The 22141-nt window shown below is 46.8% G+C and overlaps 1 protein-coding gene across 1 annotated transcript in view; it reads right to left on the bottom strand.

Moving 5' to 3' along the window:
• Window positions 1–22141, bottom strand: part of usp34 (ubiquitin specific peptidase 34) — a 249063-nt gene that overhangs the window by 53934 nt on the left and 172988 nt on the right. The window contains 15 exon segments of the mRNA XM_083636161.1: window positions 1122–1290; window positions 3651–3736; window positions 4764–4844; window positions 5024–5089; window positions 7139–7186; window positions 7459–7534; window positions 7732–7796; window positions 7966–8064; window positions 8177–8230; window positions 9510–9588; window positions 11463–11613; window positions 13737–13909; window positions 14478–14572; window positions 15164–15241; window positions 17129–17185. Of these exon segments, the coding sequence (XP_083492287.1) occupies window positions 1122–1290; window positions 3651–3736; window positions 4764–4844; window positions 5024–5089; window positions 7139–7186; window positions 7459–7534; window positions 7732–7796; window positions 7966–8064; window positions 8177–8230; window positions 9510–9588; window positions 11463–11613; window positions 13737–13909; window positions 14478–14572; window positions 15164–15241; window positions 17129–17185 (1377 nt within the window).

Below are 22141 nucleotides of genomic sequence, written 5' to 3' on the forward strand. Positions count from 1 at the left end.
TCAAAGATTTCAGTTCAAAGACTGGTTAGCGAATGTGAAGGATACAACATACATGCCCTCTAAAGTCAAACGAGTGTGATTTATTGTGTGACAAGCAAACTTATTTCACCATCGGAGTTTTGCCGCCCCCCAAAATAAGGATTGATATGATAGGGATAAAATAAGGACGATTCCCCCTCCAAGTGCACACGCCCCTCCCCCTCCCGACCCCCCTCGAATACAGGTAATTTGGCTGCTGTTTTCACACATGTGATCCCTCAGGTGTGAAGGGAAATTCCGGGAAATAGCCAGTCTTGATTGACAGGTAATTTCCCTGTGTGTATAGCCGTTTTCCCACATGCGTACCGGAAAATTACCTGTAAGTCAATATCGGACATTTCCCTTCACACCTCTCCATTCACATGTGAGAATCTAGCAGCAAAATTGCCTGTATGTTGGGGGGCGGGGCGGCACTGCAGAGCGGGTGGGGAGTGACGTGTCGGCAAAACTCCGAATGGTGAAATAAGTTTGCTTGTTTATCCGTTCACCTGCGTCGCGTTGAAGCACTTTTTACAGACTGGCTTCGTTTGATGTGTCCGGGCTTCCCTTCGCTGTCGGCAACGTAAGCAAAATACTTCCACATTTCGCTTCGTGCTTTTGCTTCGTCTGTGTCCCTGTCGGGCTGACTGAAGGAGGACGGACTGTGGCCAGAGAGCGAGCAGGCAGCAGAGGAGAGAGGGGAAAATCAGCACGCCCACACATGAAGCTGATATACCGCTGTTATTATCACAAGATCATTTCGCCAGTTTGCTTTAATGTGCGCGAATGATTAGATTATGCCCGCTGGAACATTAAGCAACGTGTGTAGGCTACACCTCGCCCATGAGAGAAGGGCCAGTGTCGCGGAAAATGACTGGATCCGTTTCCCACTTGAGTGCCCTTAAATGCATACCGCTCTTCTGACTGGCTCGAAACTGGTGAAATCTCCGCGATGACGGGGTCGCGCTTATACCGGCACGACGACTTCCCACATGCAGGCATTAGACCACGTTGCGGTCATTTAGCGGTACAAAGCGCATGTGGGAAAACGGCTTATGTGTGAAAACAGCTCTAGTGTCAGTGTGGGCCTGGGAGGGACCCACCTCCTCCTCTCCCATCTTGGCGAACTCGTAGAGGAAGGCAAAGTACTCGGTGAGGTGTTTGCTGTGGGGCTTGACGCCATGCTCCATGATGGACAGCAGCGTCTTGACGAAGCGCGTCACACAGGAGCGACTGCCAATGTCCTCCACCGGCCCGTCCATGTCGTCAGAGCTACACACGCACGCGCACGCGCACGCACACGCACACGCACACACACACACACACACACACAGAGAGAGGAAGGGGGGATGCTTTGAGGCTGCGTTCATTTCAACATTGGAGTACTTTCTCCTTCAGTTCTATTTATTTGTCCAGGTGAGGAAAGTGACATTGGATCAAAGAACGGCACGTGCGTGGGAGGATCAGGCCATTCCCCACAGTTCCCTCCCCTCCCCCCCGAACAGGAACCAAAGGAACTGACCAGAGGAGGCGCTAGTGCAGCGGCTTGCCACACGCAGACACGGCCAATGTGTGTCTGACCAAGCCGGAAGTACGGCTGCCAGGAATTGAACCCGGGTCTCGGCGGTGGTGGGCGAGTGCTTTGACCTCGACACTAACCTCGACTCCTCCCAGGGGCGTCATGCAAGCCAGAAATGTGAGGTCACCAGCACATTTTTGGGGGTCTTTTTTTCCCTTTTTTCCCCGTTTGAAGACAGATTTAGAGGAATATCTCATTTTAATTTGGCATTAGGATTAGACCGCTGTGATGTCATTATTCAGTTTTCCTTGAACCATCGATAATTGTTCTTTTACCTCATTAGAGTGAATACTGTATATTTATTTAGAGATTTTTGTCAATTAGTTGTGCTGTTATGGTTATTATTATTAGCTTAGCCACTCACTTCTACAATAGCTTACACTGCTCCCACGGTTCTTGAAAAATTGCGAAATCTCGCTTCACCCAAAATGTGATTCACATAAAAAGACTATAATCCACAACGTGAATTATTTGAGAGAACGGCATCTTGGCCTGGAGACATCAAATGGAATGCAGTGTTTTGCCAACTACAGTATAACCTGTGATAGCTGCCATAACAGCTCTAACATGACATGGAAACACGATTGAGGGATGGCTAACATTACAATGCTAACTTTAGCTGCCTGGCACAAGTAGCCAATTGAGTATTGCAAACTATGCCTATAATAACTAACATCATTTCATTTTCACATGTCTGAAAAGGGGATTGATGCTCTATTACTAATGACCGCCATGCCAAGAATTTTGCACACAAAAAAAACAGTAGGGATGTCCGATATTATCGGCCTACCGATATTATCGGCCGATATTAGCATAAAAAAAATCGATATCGGAAAATATCGGTATCGGTTTTCATGCAGATTTTTTTTTTTTTTAAATACAGGGGGAGTCTCACTGAGAGCGATGCTCTCTTTTTCAGGAGTGCCCTGTTCACATTCACACACACACATTCATACCTGGAAGCTGACCAGTACAACCACAGTCTGATCTGTTGGCCACTGAGCAGCTCCACTGGAGCGGTTGGGGTTAAGGGCCTTGCTCAAGGGCACCTCAGTGGTGGTAATGAGGGAGGGGCAAGCGCTGCCTTTTCACTTTCTCCACCCAGATTTATCCTGCCGGTCACGGGGATTGAACCGACGACCTTCTGGTCACAAGCTCGCTTCTCTAACACTTACAACTTTAACACAACATGCATATTATATATTAAACTCTTCAGCTACATTATGTAACTTGTTACGTGAAATTTTGGTGGAAAAAAAGCCCGCTTATATCGGTATCGGTTGATATCGGTATCGGAAATTAAGAGTTGGACATTATCGGATATCGGTAAAAAAGCCAATATCGAACATCCCTAAAAAACAGTGATGTGGCTCACTCTGGATGCTGTCAGCCAGCTGAGATCCCACACAACACTGACAGTCTGTGCTGCACGCCTACAGCGGCTTCACACTACAGTCAAAACCACCTACATTTATCGTTTAACCGCCTCAAAGTAGCTTGTTGCTACTGCAAGACAGATTGGAGGCTGTGGGATTTGGTGCATTTTGGATTAAACAAAGCAAAGGATGCTTTTGTAAACACATGGGCGGGGGGGGGGGGTAAATATGCAAGTTATAAGAAGACAAGAAATCTCTCAAAACAGGAAAAGCTCTGTATTCTATTTGGCGAGTCATCATTTTAAGTAAAGTGGTTTTCGTTGTTGTTGTTGTTGTTAGCCCTGAAACGTGTTGGGTAAAGGTTTTACATTTAAATTCTAACTTGCCAAAAAGCTCGTTAGTATTTCCTCACTGACACCAATGCGCCCTGCCGGTTGGACGCTAATGAGCTAGCCCGCGCCTAGCTGCACACGTTTGTTTTGAATGAGCGACACTAACCTGCAGCAATAGAATTACAAAACGAAGAAACATTTCACTGGCGATGTCTTCGGAGGTCTGACGTGAAAATAGATCAAGACTCAAATGCAAAATGGCCTATATCTCTGGAGAACACGGACAGGTCGGCAGTGTGGGACATTTGTCCGTGTTGAGAACAGAAGGGAGCAGCTGGTACCAACCCGTCCTCCATGCCGGGCTGCAGGTAGAGGTGAGCGTGGACCGGCCGCAGCCTCTGGATCACATGGATACACAACCTCTGGAACATCTGCAACACACCACACACATCACTCAACTCTGTGTGTGTGTGTGTGTGTGTGTGTGTGTGGGTGTGTGTGTGTGTGTGTGTGGGTGTGTGGGTGTGTGTGTGTGTCTGTGTGTGTGTGTGTGTGTGTGGGTGTGTGTGTGTGTGTGTGTGTGTGTGCGCGTGCGCATATGTGTTTGGGACAGTGGGGAATAATGAGGTAATTTAACAAAAAACACTGGGGTAAAACAGGGATTGCATAAACATAATACAACCAACAGTTCCAAGATGAAATCTATGAAACGAAAACTATGGGGGGAAGGGGGTATGGATTTTTAGGTATTTTTTAGGTTGTTCAAACTAATAACGCTGTCATCTAAACTCTTTGAGTGACTTGACTTTGAGTGAGGACTGTTCAGGTAAAGGAGGCCATTTTGGCTAATCCTCACTTTAGGTTTAGACTAGAGGGAGGTTTATGTTCAGCTAATCCTCACTTTAGGTTTAGACTAGAGGGAGGTTTATGTTCAGCTAATCCTCACTTTAGGTTTAGACTAGAGGGAGGTTTATGTTCAGCTAATCCTCACTTTAGGTTTAGACTAGAGGGAGGTTTATGTTCAGCTAATCCTCACTTTAGGTTTAGACTAGAGGGAGGTTTATGTTCAGCTAATCCTCACTTTAGGTTTAGACTAGAGGGAGGTTTATGTTCAGCTAATCCTCACTTTAGGTTTAGACTAGAGGGAGGTTTATGTTTCAGCCTAAACAAAGAATTATGTTTAGGAGAACTCTGGAGTATTTACGTTACACCTTGTCAAATAAAACCAGTGTATGTCTGTGTGTGAGTGTGTGTGTGTGCATCTGTCTGTGTGCGTATCTGTGTGTGTGTGTGTGTATGTATCTGTGTGTGTGTGTATCTGTGTGTGTGTGCGTGTGTGCGTGTGTGTATCTGTGTGTGTGTGTGTGTGTGTGTGTGTGTGTGTGTGTGTGTGTGCGTATCTGCGTGTGCGTGTGCGTGCGTGTGTGTGTGTAAACCTGTCTTTGAGGAGTAACTTGCCTGTCTGACAATCTGATTGGGGCACTTGATGAGGATCTGCATCGGCCACCAGTTGTCGTCCGCCATGCGATCCAAAAACCACTGAAGCAGAGAAACGCAGATCAGTCAGTGAGCCAAAGAACAAGACATTCTAACCTTCTATTTATTTAGAGATCAAATGACAGATTGTGCAAATCAAACAACTGTACATAAATGCAGACGATGGAAAAAAAAGAGGAAGGTATAATAGTGAATATCAGTGAGAAGAACGGTGACCTGACCTCGCACGCGGCCTGGCTGTTGTTGAACTGTTTGGTCAGGAGTTCGATCCACTGCAGCATGGTGGGCTGAGGAGACAGACAGCATCAGATCAACACAGGAGTGGAGGCACTCAAACAGCTGGGGGGACACACTAACACATGCTTGCATAGACAGGACACACACTACACACAGTACACACTTATCACACGCTTGTAGGTTCCAATCCAAATCACACATTGGCTGAATATTGTTTATCTCCTGGGATTATTTTTTTTAAACTTAATTTTTATTTGGTTTACATCAACATTGTACATCATTGTATTCCTTCGATTACAGTTGTTTACTTTTTCCTTTTCCTTTTCTGTGCTTATTGTACACATTATCATTGTATATACACTCATAGCTTGTAATGACAATAATAATGAACACCAAACCTGAAAAAAAAAAAAAAAAAACTCCACTCCAACATATACATATGTCCAGCAGCGCTTCATAGAAAGGGAGAGCAAGAGAGAGAGAGAGAGAGAGAGAGAGAAGAGAGAAATGTACATCGGGGGAACTAGTGTGTATGTATGTATGTGATATCTATCAGAAATGTGTGAGAGAATGGAAATGAGACTAGGGGGGCGTACAGCATTGGGTAGTAAACCTTATCTCCTCGGAGTTTGAGGCCATTTTGTTTTGACTGTCATGATTGATAGCTTCTGTCACCTTCTACATGTCTGGTTGTTATAAAGAGAGACAGTAGGATGGTTAGTGATTTAGCTGGGACTGATAACTTCCCTGTGCAGTAGACCATGTGGATCTTTTCTGCTGGGAGGCCATGGAGTGTGAGATAGAGGCCATGGAGTGTGAGATGGAGGCCATGGAGTGTGAGATAGAGGCCATGGAGTGTGAGATAGAGGCCATGGAGTGTGAGATGGAGGCCATGGAGTGTGAGATAGAGGCCATGGAGTGTGAGATAGAGGCCATGGAGTGTGAGATAGAGACTAGGGATGGGCATCGAATTTCGAATTTTCGAATAATCGTTATTATCAAGGTCGACTTATTATTGAAAGTCGAAATTCGAAAAAAAAAAAAAAAAAATTTTTTTTTTTTTTTTTTGTGAATGAAATGTTTCATTGTCTCCCCTGATTCTAAGTATAGTCGAATCGCTTGGTTTGAGCAAGTAAAACATTTTTTATAAGCATTTTAAGCAAGGTTTATGGAAAAATGAATGGCGGATGAAATCCCATGAAGAGGGAGAGGGGGTGACTTTGGCACCCCTTTGGCACTCAGACCTGAGCCTACTAAATATTTAATGAACCACTCATGATTGTCAAAACTGTTTTTTATTTTCGAAAATGTCAATGTCATGTAACATGTTCTTTACTTCAGTGGTGCAATGCTTGTTTGAGCTGAAAATCCACAGCAGAAGCTTTTTCTATTAATTAATAAAGCCGTAGACTTAAGGTCCTTACACATCAAGAGCGATGCGAATATACGGCACGAAATTGCGATGCGAGTTTTGACCCACCTGTCAATCACAGCCACAGACATGTACACGTCGGAAGCGAATTTCTGAAAAATCGACCATGGTTCGAAAAAATAAACACCGCAATAACGCTGGGCGAAACTTCGCCGTTGGTATGCACGGTTGCATTGACTGATATAGGTTCGGAAAATATTATTGATGTGCGAATTAATCGCACGAAAAAAACGTGCTCGGTGTGTAAGGACCTTTAGAATCAGGGGAGACAATGCAACATTTCACTCACAAAAAAAAAAAAAAAAAAATATATATTTTTTTTTATTTTCGAATTTCGATTGAAAGTCAACTTTGGCCAGCGAATTTCGAATAGTGTTTTTGCTAGAAATGCCCATCCCTAATAGAGACCGTTTGAAATGCTCGCCCTCGGCAAGAGACCGAGGTCCGCCAAGAGCAAAACCTCTCGCTACATCAACAGCTTCTTCCCAACTGCCATCAGCCTCACCAACAAGGCCTGTAAGCCCCTCCCACCAAGGTCCCTACTAACACCCCCCCCACAAACCCCACCACCTCCTCCTGAACTCACCTGAATCCCCCCACTGACATGTGACAGAGAGTACGACTTACCTTCTCTTTGTGAGATTGTGACAGAGAGAGTACGACTTACCTTCTCTTTGGAGTGAATGAAAGTCTCGAGGACGAACGACGTGCTGAGCTGCAAACAAACAGCGAAAAAGAAAAGAACAAAGTGTTCGTAAGAGAGAGACTTTCCCTGGTTTTAACGCTGAAACGCTTCATGGTTAAGAGTTGAATCAGTGATTTTGATAATCCTCTCTCTGTTGTTTCAGTGATTTTTCAGTGATTTTGATAATCCTCTCTGTTGTTTCAGTAATTTTGATAATCTTCTCTCTGTGATTTTTCAGTGATTTTGATAATCCCCTCTGTTGTTTCAGTGTCACTTTGAGCAGCTCAGCTGGTGTTTGTCACCTTGGCGGTCATGAGGGAGATGGCTTTGGGGTCTGGTAAAGTGCTGGGGATGCTGCTGCACAGCTGCCACATGAACCTGCAAACGCACAGACAAGAACAATCTGAAACGCTTCAAACAAAACTCGACTTTTTCGTGCAGAAGCTGTTGATTGATGAAGGATGGAGCAAGAGGCAAACTGTGATTTCGTCTCGACAAACACTGATTTCACCGTGACACACAGCGACTTCATCTTGATTTCAACAATCCAAAATAAGGTGCGAGTGGACGCCTACCCAAAGTAGGTGTGCTCAAATATGTTCTTGTCCTGGAGAAACTGCATGTTGTCATGCCAAATCCACTGAAAAAGACAAAGACAAGTCAGGGGGCACTAAAAAGACCATCAGCAAGAAGTCACTTGAAGGTATACTGAAGAAAAGAGGTTTTTAATCTCAATGGGACTTCCTGGTTAAATAAATCAAAATAAAAAATACCCAAACCAATCATTTGGAAAAGTAGATCCAGCATACCTCCAGAAGATCAGGAGAGACATCAAAACTGAAGTCCTTCCCATTGTTCTCCTCCTCGAGCTCCACTCTCTTATAGAAGAGCATGTAGGCACTGTGGGTCTGCAAGAGAATACCTCCATCAATATTTCAGCATGGCGTTTGTGACAGTGTTTTTTTGTAAAGTCACTAAAAAACAACCCGATGGTAAGAAGAGGCTGGAAACCCTCCCCACCTTCTCAAAGGAGAAGTCCATGAACTTGTCGGTGACCGAGTCGTAGGTTTTAGTCTGCGGGACAGAAACAGAGACACGGTGAGATACGAACCGAGCGCTGCACTGGGGAGCGTCTCGCTCTACGAATGTGACAGACATACCCAGAATACCTTGCAACCCAAAGGGGGCCGTGCCCCTGTCGGGATGATGCTACAAAACTCTTCCAACATGTGCCGATACCGACGTAATTCACGGATCGGATATTGCCGGTCCACGTGCCATGTGTGCGCTGATCCCGCCACATGGCTCGCGATGAGCCCAACGTAACATGGCGCTAGCCTACAGGCAGGCTGTAACTCCACAACATCATGTCCGTGGAGCGGAGATATTTACTCTTGAAACACCAAAAAGCACGACAGCAACTTGTAATGACACGGAGGCTAACAGGATTACTGAGTGACACTGAGAAGTCTGTGTTCTTCAAATTAAAAGCGTAAAACCAGCTAACGAAACGTTACATATTCACCAACAAATGGGTAATGACAGCAGCTAATCATAAGCATGGTTAAAAACAAACTTCACTTCTGATATTCTATCCTCCTGGCTGTGTGTAGTCCTACTCCTCCTGGCTGTGTGTAGTCCTACTCCTCCTGGCTGTGTGTAGTCCTACTGGCTGTGTGTATGGCTGTGTGTAGTCCTCCTGGCTGTGTGTAGTCCTACTGGCTGTGTGTATGGCTGTGTGTAGTCCTCATGGCTGTGTGTAGTCCTACTGGCTGTGTGTAGTCCTACTGGCTGGGTGTAGTCCTCCTGGCTGTGTGTAGTCCTCCTGGCTGTGTGTAGTCCTACTGGCTGTGTGTACCGTAGTCCTACTGACAGATGTTTGTGATTTAGCGAACGTCCTTTCACCTTTTTTCTCTCGCGAGAGAGCTTCGTTCTTCGACGGTTAGAACGGTCGCAAGGTGTTATGGTGATATCCTAACCCACCCAAGGTGGTATGGTGATATCCTAACCCACCCAAGGTGGTATGGTGATATCCTAACCCACCCAAGGTGGTATGGTGATATCCTAACCCACCCAAGGTGGTATGGTGATATCCTAACCCACCCAAGGTGTTATGGTGATATCCTAACCCACCCAAAGTGTTATGGTGATATCCTAACCCACCCAAGGTGTTATGGTGATATCCTAACCCACCCAAGGTGCTAGTATAGCGTTTCTCGTTCCCTCGTCATCCCGACAGGAGCTCAGCCTTTCTTCGAGCAGCAAGGTATTCTGGGTACGTCCGCCACATTCATAGAGACTAGTGCTGCCCGATGCACTGAGGTTGCGGAGCGGCGGGCTTTGGGGCTCTTACCGTCATTTCTCCACCAAAGCACTCGGAGGCCAGCTGGGCCGAGTCGAACGGCTTCACCTCCGCATCGTTGAACAGGTACCTGCAGGAAGCACACACACACTTTGTGTAGGTCGCATTCTGACAAACCACTATTCAGAACATGATTTCTGTCCATCCAATTTATTTTGCCTTGTTTCTCTTAATCTTTTTTTTTTTGGCTTGTTTCGGTGATCTCAACATGGGGTCCGCGGACCAACAGAGGTCCTTGAGAGGGTTCCAAGGCGATCCCAAGAAAACTGATGAATTGTTGAGCTTCACTATTATTTAATTTACGAAAAGTAAACTCAATTGCAGAACGGAGAAGAACGACTCTTTTGATCATAATTTCTCTAGGGGTGCTCCGCTTGATCGGGCACCGATGACGATTGGCCGATATTGGCTCTATCGGCTTTAAATATATATATATATATATATATATATATATATATATATATATACTTAACGATTAATCAATAATTGATCGTTAACACATTCAGTGCCAGCGACGCCATATGGCGTCATTAGAAATTTACCGTACAGTGCCAGCGACGCCAAATGGCGTCATAACTCGATTTTTTTTTTTTGACGGGGGGGTGTCGATCTATGCCTCTTACATCGCCTCTTACAATATTCAGAGGTATTGAATGTGTCTAACCTATTTTACAGAACCCTTAGGTGGCGACAGCGCTCTCCAGATGAGAGAACGTGGAGTGAAACACACAGAAGAAGTCATTGGGGGGAAGGAAATCGCATCGCATCCGTCCGTATGCAGCGGCTTCATTGAAGCAACGTTTAGCTGTGCCCCTGCAGCAGCCAATCTGCTATCACAATTGAGCACCTCGATGTCCGCTGCAACAGCCTCCGTGTCCGCTGCAACACATGATCAGCCGTGGATTTGTTATTATTCTCAACTCGAAGCATGGGAGCTGGTACACGCGGCTGTAAAAAAGCAGGATCTAGCAGACTTTTTCAGTGCTGAGCACAGGCAGAGAAAACGAGAAAACAGCAGAGCAGAGAGACACTCCTCCTACAACGGGGGGGGGGGGGGGGAGGAGGAGGGGGGGAGGTGGGCACGCAGAGCCAAGTACACAACACAGACCCAGACAGCAGGACAGGGTTGGCAAACGCAAGCCAGAATATCCGATGCCCACCAGCAGCAAAAGATCAGCAAGAAGCTGCAACCAGCAGCGCATGCAGGCGCCAGCGCTGCTGGTTTCAGCTAAAAATATTATTCTTCCAAACAAAATTCCCTTGCCTTCACTGTTTTATTGAAGGAAATTATTTTTGAGGTGTGACTACATCAGAAAATTAGCTTCAGAGTCAGTGATGTGCTTGAAATGTTTAATTTCACAAAAGGCTCATTATCTCAGCTCGTAGAAAAAAAGCTCTTTTTTTCGTTCAATCAAGCTATCTTCTCCGGCTCATAACTAAAGAACGGAAAATGGGATCAATAAACTTTTTTTTGCAGGTGATAGAAGAGAGTCTCATCGTTATTTGTGCGTGTTCAGTGTTTACATAGTAATTATTAAAGAAATTATATGACTGTTTTAAAATGCATTGCGGCCTATGTGGCACAGCAAGCAACCTTTTGCCCAAGGGCCGTGGCACTGAAAGTGTTAATTGCCCCAAATTTCGATTATGGACATCTATTAAAATGCTCATCCCTAGTAGGGTCCAAAAACTGATGTGCCCGTCTGCCTGTGGAGACTTCCAAAAAGCCTCTGAAGGAAACTTGAGTCACTGCCTCCCTCTCTGTGGTAAAGTAAAGTAGAGGTAAAGTCCCACTGATTGTCACACAACGTGTGAAATTTGTTCTCCGCATTTGACCCATCCCCTGGGGGAGCGGTGAGCGGCAGCGTGCGCCGCGCTCGGGAATCACATGGTGATCTAACCCCCCCAATTCCAACCCTTTTGATGCATGTGCTACCCTCTCACCACTTGTTGTTCTTGTAGGCGTGTGGGTTGACGATGTCTCTGATGAAGCTGTAGTAATGGCCGCCGTCCGCCGTGCCCGTGTGCACCGTGACCCCGATGAGGTCGTACTCGTAGCTCTCCGTCACTTTGGCCTCGCCCTCCTCCCGGAAACCTGCAACACACAGCCGACCAATCAGGAATGCTTCCGTGTGTGTGCAGTGTGTGTGTGTGCAGTGTGTGTGTGTGTGTGTGTGTGTGTGCAGTGTGTGTGTGTGTGTGTGTGTGTGTGTGTGTGCAGTGTGTGTCTTGGTGATGACTTGGTGACATGTCGTAGCCTGGTAAAAAAAACAAACATCCTGATCATGTGACCTCACATTCTGTTTCACTCTATTGGCCCGTTCCTTTAAATCTGTCGACGTTCCATTAAAACAGTCGGGAAAGGGAGGTACGGTGGTGCAGTGGTAAGCGCTGTCGCCTCACAGCTCGAACGGTCCTGGGTTCGATTCCCACCTGGGACGTTGTGAACGCTGAAGGAATGCGTGCCCGTCCGCATGTCCTCCAGTGCCCACCGCCCGGGTGGGCTCGTCAAAAGGGCCTTTCTGTGTGGAGATTGCATGTTCTCCCCGTGCCTCCCGGGGGTTTCCTTCATATAGGAACCCCCTTCACCAAAACATGCAATATCCTGGTTGCTAATGTGGTTCCTCCTCTGGTCGTTAAGGGCGCCTGTTCGGAGGGAGGGGAACTGGTTGGAATAGCGTGAACCTACCACGTGCTATGTCCTACCGAAAAGAAGCGGCTGGCTAACTGCCCATGTCTCGGAGGAAGCATGGAGCCAGTCTCGGCTCTCCCCAGATCGGCAGAGGGTGGAGTAGCAACCAGGATAAATAAATTAAATTAGCACTAATGGGGGATAAAAATGGGATAAAAAATGGGGGGGCGACATTCGGGAAACCTGCCAGGCTAGCTATTGTTAGCAATAACGGTTGATAACAAGGCATTTCACCGTATTTTGCGCATACAAACACTGCAGCAACATGTCCACACGGATAGAAGTTAGACAGTGCCGTGTGTACAGCTGATGTAATGAGACACAAACAAGACACAAGTGCTAATAAACAGTATTTACTACGATTTTAACTACTGTTGTTGCGCGGAGCAGCCATGTTGGATTTTTGAAGTCACAGCCATTAAGTGCAGTTATTGCAGAAATAGACTCAATAACAATAATTAAACAAGAACAAGAGTATGCACCAGCGGAGTTTCTTGGCGGGAAAATAAGTTTTCGCCGTTCTTCTGACTGGATCTGACTGGATCCAATGCTGATTGGCTGAAGGAGTTGTTTGTCAAGGCAAGTAGTCCCGCCCACTGAAATCAATGTGGACAGCTGGAATTCTAATTTTTACCAGGCTGTGTGTGTGTGTGTGTGTGTGTGTGTGTGTGTGTGTGTGTGGGTGTGTGTGTGTGTGTGTGTGTGCAGTGTGTGTGTGTGCAGTGTGTCATGGTGATTATTAGTCTGTGACTTGTCCGCGACATGTCTGTGTGTGTGTGCGTGTGTGCAGTGTGTGTGTGTGCAGTGTGTCATGGTGATTATTAGTCTGTGACTTGTCCGCGACATGTCTGTGTGTGTGTGTGTGTGTTAACTTGCTGACTTGTGTGTGTGTGTGTGTTAGAGCTGGGCTCGGGCTGAATTTTCCTTACCGAACCCGACCGAGCCCGTCACATTATTAGCCGAGCCCGGCCCGGCCCGACAGGTGTCAATTGATAATCTGTCCGAGCCCGGCCCGAACCCCCTCCATGATTTTTTTTCCCCCCTCGGAGCGCAGCGAGCGCATAATTCAATGAGTCTGTCCAGCCTATAAACAGCCCTATATAATCCCAAACCAAAATCAGTCCTCGTAATTCAAAGCAGTCAATGATTAATACGTAATGTACAAAGCAAAGCACCAAACAGCCTAATTCGTGCGTGCCGTGCACTGCCCACACAGTCCCACATCGCTGAAAGAAGTACTGCACGGTGTCGGCGACACCAGCGCTGAGCCGACACGCAGCTGACTCCGGGCAGAGCAGCAGAGTGCATGTCTGGGCGTGTTTCATTCGATGCCTTCAGGTGCTTTCATTAACGTAGTAAATTAGCTCAGGAGCTGATGATAGATTTTATTTGAAGGCAAAAACAAGTGACTGATTAACGTGACCGAGCCCGGCCCGAGCCCGAACGCGACTTCAATGTTTCTGTCCGAACCCTGCTCTAGTGTGTGTGTGTGTGTGTGTGTGCGTAGCAGTGTGTGTGGGACCCACCCTCCTTGCGCTCCCCCTTGCCCATGAGGAGGTCCTCTGTGTATGGCGTCATGTCGAGGCGCAGGGGGAAGGAGAAGTGTGTGTTGACCTTCTCCTTCATCATGGTCACCATGTTGAAGGTGTAGCGCATCGTGTTGAAGCTCAGGATCCTTGGCAGCTTCTTGAAACACGCTCTGCAGCAGGAGACGAGACGAGAGGAGATTTAAACCATCTTTTTTCACTCATTTTCCAATGTCGCCATCTTTTCAATCACTCTTAAATATTTCTACCAACAGGCTTTTAGAGAATTTTGTTTCTCCATTCAAGTTTCATTTTGTTTATAACACTGTTCTTAACACGTGACATCTTTTGGGCTTTTAATCCTATACCAGGCATCTCGCGTGCTTACTGACATCACTGATGACATCACTTCCAGTTGAGTGACATCACTTCCGGGACAAAGTTTCAAACAAGAGAAGAGAGCCCGCATGCTCCCTTTTAATAAACATACATAGAGCTGATATTTCACTGGCCAATTTAACTTCCTATCAGCCAAAATAGAAATCAAACCGATTGTTTGACCAGCGGTCAACAGTTTGACCAGCGGTCAAGATGGATAACAGACGTGACAGATCCACCAACCACACACACCTCCAGTTCATCATCACTCGGCCGCTGGAGGTTTCAATCCTCACTTGTCTTCAACTCAAATGGCAACAGAAGATAAGTTTGTGATTTTCATCGTCCAGGATGCCTCCGTACCTTTTCTCTGCGCGGACCTTCTTGCCGCACTGGGAGCAGGTGTACATGTTGTCTCCCTCCAGAGTGTCTTTGATGGTCACTTCATCCAGAGACTCCTACACACGCACAGACACACACGCACAGACACACACGCGCACACACACACACACACACACACACACACACACACACACACACACACACACACGCACAAACACACACGCACAGACACACACACAGACACACACACACACACACAGTTATTATCTTTTATTTGTTCATATTACACACGTTTACATGTTGAAGAATGCACTCAATATAACAAAACAGTTTTAGGACCACTAGATGCTTTTAGGAGTACGAACATTCAACTCCGCATATCTTCAACTATTCTCAATGTATGACACGTCATTTAAAAGCTTACAATCATTATCTGCCCTTTCACAATCTGTAAAAAAAAAACTGAAAAAGATTCTTTGTTACCCAAAACACCAGTCCCTGTCATAAATACACCATAAATATGTCATCAAAGAAACCGCATCGTATCGGAGGATGACACTGGTCCACATCCAATTCTTTCATAAAAAGGCAGCATCGGCCCTATTTATTGGCAAATCAATACACTGTATGTACCCGAACCCTAAATGTGGACCCAGCCTTTTCCATGTTGTTTCTATCGCTGTGTCGGGGTCGAAGGTCAAACTCACATAGATGTTCTTCATGTCGGCCACTTGGCATCTGACGGTGTAAAACTCCTCAGCTGTCTGACTGACGTGGTCACAGTCCTGCAGAAGAAGGGTTACAGTCAGTCACGTGGTACAGAAACAGTCTACAGATCAGTTCTGTAAAGAAGGGTTACAGTCAGTCACGTGGTACAGAAACAGTCCACAGATCAGTTCTGTAAAGAAGGGTTACAGTCAGTCATGTGGTACAGAAACAGGCCACAGATCAGTTCTGTAAAGAAGGGTTACAGTCAGTCATGTGGTACAGAAACAGGCCACAGATCAGTTCTGTAAAGAAGGGTTACAGTCAGTCACGTGGTACAGAAACAGTCCACAGATCAGGTCTGTAAAGAAGGGTTACAGTCAGTCACATGGTACAGAAACAGGCCACAGATCAGGTCTGTAAAGAAGGGTTACAGTCAGTCACATGGTACAGAAACAGGCCACAGATCAGGTCTGTAAAGAAGGGTTACAGTCAGTCACATGGTACAGAAACAGGCCACAGATCAGGTCTGTAAAGAAGGGTTACAGTCAGTCACGTGGTACAGAAACAGGCCACAGATCAGGTCTGTAAAGAAGGGTTACAGTCAGTCACATGGTACAGAAACAGGCCACAGATCAGGTCTGTAAAGAAGGGTTACAGTCAGTCACGTGGTACAGAAACAGGCCACAGATCAGGTCTGTAAAGAAGGGTTACAGTCAGTCACATGGTACAGAAACAGGCCACAGATCAGTTCTGTAAAGAAGGGTTACAGTCAGTCACATGGTACAGAAACAGTCCACAGATCAGGTCTGTAAAGAAGGGTTACAGTCAGTCACATGGTACAGAAACAGGCCACAGATCAGTTCTGTAAAGAAGGGTTACAGTCAGTCACGTGGTACAGAAACAGGCCACAGATCAGTTCTGTAAAGAAGGGTTACAGTCAGTCACGTGGTACAGAAACAGGCCACAGATCAGTTCTGTAAAGAAGGGTTACAGTCAGTCACGTGGTACAGAAACAGGCCACAGATCAGTTCTGTAAAGAAGGGTTACAGTCAGTCACATGGTACAGAAACAGGCCACAGATCAGTTCTGTAAAGAAGGGTTACAGTCAGTCACGTGGTACAGAAACAGGCCACAGATCAGTTCTGTAAAGAAGGGTTACAGTCAGTCACGTGGTACAGAAACAGGCCACAGATCAGGTCTGTAAAGAAGGGTTACAGTCAGTCACGTGGTACAGAAACAGGCCACAGATCAGTTCTGTAAAGAAGGGTTACAGTCAGTCACGTGGTACAGAAACAGGCCACAGATCAGTTCTGTAAAGAAGGGTTACAGTCAGTCACGTGGTACAGAAACAGTCATATTTGTGATATCCAAAGCGCTCCGCCAAGAAAAACACGTAGTCTGTGGACATGACCCCTTAACCTGAACTGTAAGAGGCGGAGTATTAAGGTCAGGTTGCTAGGCTGGCAAAAATGGCTGGGAAGATCATGGGTATGTCCACCACCCCGATCACCCCCCCAAGCCATTTTTGAGCAAGCAGTGATAAGACAAGCTCGCAATATCTTGTCCGACCCCTCGCATGTACTGAAGCCAGAGTACGAACTACTGCAATCTGGCAGGAGATATAGGACCCCGCGGTGCAAATATAATAGATATAAACACTCATTCCTTCCTCTGTCAATCAAAATGATTAGTGACATCAACTAGAAGTGACTAGATGCACTTTATCACGGGGGTATGTGCAATGGTGTATATGCAATGTTTTTGGTTCTTGGTGTTTTTTGTCAAATGTTTCTATGTATGCAGCTGTGGCCCCGTCTCCAAGACAAATGTCTCCCAAGAGAGACAAATAAAGAAAACCTTGAACGTTGAACCTTGTCTTAAGGGAAATGTCCTTCATACATACATACTGTAACGTGAATTCAAGGATGTAAGATGGTTTTGTTGACTTGAGGAAAGATTCTTACCAGAGACACCACGTTGTTGGTGATGACGCCTCCAAACAGAGTCTTCACTGTGTTTTTCTGAGGGGGGAAAAGGGAGAGAGTTGAAATGTCAGACGTGTTTCAACACAACTGCTGCACATCTTCATTCAAATCCATTGAATTTTTTCAAATCAAGTTTCATTTCAGGGACGACTGTATGTTCAAACGTTACATACATACATTCAATCTAATTCATTCAGTTTCATCTCAGTGACGACTGTATGTTCAAACGTTACATTAATTCAATATCCGCCTTCAAGAGCCAACCTAAAACTCAATGTTTATTGACTGGCGTTCAGACCAAGTACTGGTACTTGGAACGAAGCGAACCGGAGCCAATTTCCTTGTATGTGCACATACTTCTCAAATAAAGCTGATTCTGATTCACTATGTACCAAACCAAATTTCCAAGAGACCACTTCCACTGCGGATATATACAGTATATATATATAGAGTATATATATATATATATATATATATAGAGTATATTCCGCGGTCAACGTTGCAGACAGAGTAGGAAGGCTGATCCGTGAGCGGCTGCTCCTGGGAGAAATCCACAAACGCTACGGATTAGCCTCCTGAAAAACTGTGTAAAGATAGGCGCGGCCTGGGGTCCTTCAGGCTAGAGCGAGGTGCTCGGCGCAGGTGAATGACGTGCAGCGCACAGGCCTCCTTGAGGCAATGAGGCATCCTCCCTGCCCATGGTACGGCATAGTAGGATTGCCTTTTCCCCAGGGAGGGTCTGGTGAGATGAAGGAGGAGCGCGGCCTGGATTCATCCACAGGGCCTTAGCCCTCCATGCACCGAAGGGACTTTCAATACTGCGGTGTAGCACTAAACTCTATTGCAGCGGATTGGGCGTGATCAACCCTTCCGCGGGCAACGTTGCAGACAGAGTAGGAAGGCTGATCCGTGAGCGGCTGCTTCTGGGACGAGGGTCGGGGTCTTAATCGGCCTCGGCTGGGTCTACTGGGCGAGGGTGTATGATGTTGACAGACCCGAAACACCCCACGACCAGTCTTTAGAGTGGATTTATGCCTGTTGCACCAACAGTACTTATGTCTGGTCTTAACTACGCCGGTCGTAGCAATGCGCGTCCATGTGAATTGCCGGGGAATGCACCCTGATTGGATGATGTTGCAAAAATGTGCCTCGCGACCTGCTTGGAGCGTCACTGTGCCACTACGCTCTCTCAGCCACTACTGTATGTGCATCACTACACCCTCCCTCCTCGCACCCTCCCTCGCTCCGCGGGAAAAATGGCGGCGAATGAGTGCCAGACAGTCTGAATGAAATTGAATGTAACGTTCCCAATTCTATGTATTAAATTCTACAAAACTAACGTCAACATTTGGGAAGGCTAAGCCACACAACTAGTTCGTTATAATCTAACTTCATGCTTCAAAGACGGAGAACGGAGATCTCTGTTACAGGCAGGCACCCTTACCCTTAGACTCTTACGCCTCCTGCTGACCAGGCGTAACTCTTACGCCTGGGCGTAGTGAAAAGAAGTCTTAAGCCCTCTTGGTGCAACCGGCGTAGCTGTTAGGTCGTAAAGTTACGACCGGCGTAGCTTAAGACCAGTCGTAAGACCACTTGGTGCAACCGGCCCCTGATGCGGTAGCCAACAGTGAAACGTTGGTTCAAGCTATAGCCGCTAGCAAAAGCGTCCGCCCAGCTTTGACAGCTAAGCTAAACACTCTGATGGTAGCCAGGTAGCGTCAGCAAAGACTTACCTGTTTAACTGGGACTGTAAATTCATGTAAATTCCCTGCACATGTAATGCCTATTTAACTTAGCCTGTAAATTTCATGTACATTCAATGTAAACTCTTATTTAACTCTGACTGTAAATTCATGTAAATCCACTGCCTATTTAACGTCTATTTAACTCAGTCTGTAAAGCTCATGTAAATCCAACGTAAATTCATATTTAATATCCACAGAACACTTCACCACTCATGCACATATTGGATATATTTACTCGATTTGATTGCACTTGCAACTTTGTGATTGTCTTTAGTTATCTTCCTACTTCTTATCTCTGTATATTGATGTGACCGCTACGCTGCATACAGACACTAAGACAAATTCCTCCTATGTAACTTTCATACTGTGGCAATAAAAGTGATTCTGATTACGTGATAGATTTTCCCGTGGTGTAGGGAAAAATAAATCCAGCGCGGTTGAATCCCATCCAGAAATTCACGCTCGGCGACGAGCTCGACGGCTCATCTGTGAGCGGTTGGCCCAATTCCAATCCGCCCCCTTACTGACTCACCCCCTTAGAGGCGCGTTCACGTGAAGGGAGCGAGGGCTTAGGGATGTCCCACGGTGAAATCGCAAAGTGAATGAGGGCTCAGAGTGAGCCCTTTCTGCCCCCTTACCGTAAGGGAGCAGCGGTGGCCACTTACGGAAAGGGAATTGCCCACAATGCATAGCGTTGTGATGTATAAAACGGGGAAGGTTGCAAATATCTGTCAAAAAAACGAAAAGAACACACGCGCGAAACGAACGCGGTGTTTGCGAGTGCGCTGGAATGCCTAAATTGACAATGAAACATTACATTAATAGGGATTTCAGATTAGACAAAAAGATTATATCAGAGGAATGCAATTAGTTATTTAACACAATCCTAGAATAATCATCGATCATTTCTATTACAATTGCAATCCACACCTTTTTTGATGAATGAGAAATAGTTTTCCCGAATCTGTATTGTACAGTATTGACATTGTGTATAATGTTGGGTGACATGTCATTATTATGCTTAATTGCTTATTTTAATTATAATTACACATGTTGCAGATTGCAGATTTTGCAGTAGGCTACATTTATTTTTAAATGACCTGTTGTCCACTCTGTAGAGCCAGAGCCTGGATGAGAACAGACTCATCAGGGAGTCTATCCCTCAAAGCGTCTTGACAATAAACAATATATAGCGAGCCCCAAACCTGCCAGAGTCAACATCATCTTGTCAAGTGCAAAGGGCTCTGCTGTCCCAATCCTCCTATTTATCCAATGTGGATCCCTTCCACACTTGATGACTCAACCACTTTCAGATGGCGGCCATTAGAGGGACTGAGGGTTCAGGGCTTGAGTCTTTAGGGGGCGGATTGGAATTGGGCCGTTGAATGAATATCCAGATCAGGAAGCGCTGAGGAGCAGGTATGATCTTCACGTGGAAGAAACGAAAGAATGATGGGAGGGGGCTCATTGACAGTGGTGTTAGGTGGTACTTAGACCTGAATTAGCAGTATAGTATTAGTCATCCTTAAAAAAAAAAAAAAAAAAAAAAAAAAAAAAAAATCCTAATAAATTTTGTTTTGACCTAATTTTATTGTTGTCTATAGAGTTAGTTCCACCTCTGCGCAGATTCCCCCGCTCTCTCCTCTCTCTCCCCCTCAGGTGTCCTTCATTGGCCTGACGTACACCCCCGCCGCTGCAGCCCTAGGTCCGGCCGTCATCGCCCTAGCCACCTGTCGTCACTCTAGGCCATCTACCCGCTACTCCTTCTACTGTCTGACACCCCGGGCTCTTCACCACCACCGACCCCTATCCTCATCATCCTGGTCACCTGCCTGCCTAAGGGAAGGGGGGGACCCCCCCCCCCCCCCGGCCTCATCACCTTCAACTCCTATCCTCCCCTCCCCTTAATCACCACCTCCGACTCTTATCCTCCCCTCCCCTCCTCTTAGCTAGTATTCTCTAAACCTACGAACACTTAAAGACTACATTTTCTATTTCCTTTGGACTCTACTTTTTACATTTTCAACTCCCTTCCCTGATTTTAGGATAATTTAAAAACTACATTTTTATATCCCTCTGTTGGACTCTTTTTTTACATTTTACATTTTCTGTTCTCTTGTAAATTTTATTTCCATAATAAACCATTTACAGAGTTTCACTGCCGGAAAACTCTGTTCATGGTTTAGCCCGGCATCTCTCGGCCTGTCTCGGAGGGGAGTCCCCGGATGGGGGTCCGCTGCTGGGTCCACTGCCTGGGTGGGCCCGCCCCCCGCGTGGCCTGCTCTCTCAGTTCCCAGTCACTAGCTGGGGGCGGGTCTGGGAGCGGGTCGCGTGGGGGGTGGGTTTACCCAGGCGACCATTGCTGGGCCCCTGTAGCACAACGACCTCACAAGGTTCCTCCTCAGCCAAGCCAAGTCACTGGGGCAATCCATTTGGTGGAAAGGTTTTCTTGCGTTCACTGGGGGTGTGGGGACGCCGCTGTGTCCCGGCCCGGCCTTCTCTCACACGCCTTATGTGGGCGGGGGGCCGGGGCGGGGGGCATCGGTGCTCTTCATCACTGGTCGAGGGCTGCCGGTTGGTTTAGAACAGTTTAGGTAGGCGATAGATTAGCTACAGCCTAAGGCTGACCTGTTATAGTGTTCAGGCAAAGATCAGACTAGAGCAGAGTAGGATAGGCCAGATTAGGCTGTAGACTAGCTAGATACTATGTCCCAGCTAGCTCTGGTTAATGCTTAGAGTAGTCAGTTGTCTGATCTTCCCCCCCCCCCCTCTCTTTCTCTTTCCCCCACTCCTTTCCCTTCTTCCCCCTCCTGTTCCCCACTCTCCCACATTTCCCACTCCCCCCCCCCCCCGCCCCCTCTCTTTCCATGCTCTTTCCTCCCCCGCCGCCCCTTCCCACGTTCCCCCTGCTCTCCCTCCCATGCACCCTCCCACCTCTCCTTCTCTGTTCTCTCCTCCTCCCTGTCCTCTCCCCTCTCTCACATTCCCCCTGCACTCCTTCCCCTACACCCCCCCACCTCTCCTTCTCTGCTCTCTCCTCCTCTCTGTCCTCTCGGGAAGGGGGGGGAGGAGGGGGCGGAGAGGTCTGTTCCCTCCCCCGCCTCCTCCTCCCGCGTTCCCCCTGCACCCTCCCACCTCTCCTTCTCTGTTCTCTCCTCCTCTCCCCCTGCACCCTCCCACCTCTCCTTCTCTGTTCTCTCCTCCTCTCTGTCCTCTCTGGGGGGGGGGGGGGGGGGGGGGGGATGTG

The sequence above is a fragment of the Poromitra crassiceps genome, assembly GCF_964638095.1.
Source record: "Poromitra crassiceps genome assembly, chromosome: 4".
Taxonomy (NCBI): Eukaryota; Metazoa; Chordata; class Actinopteri; order Beryciformes; family Melamphaidae; genus Poromitra; species Poromitra crassiceps.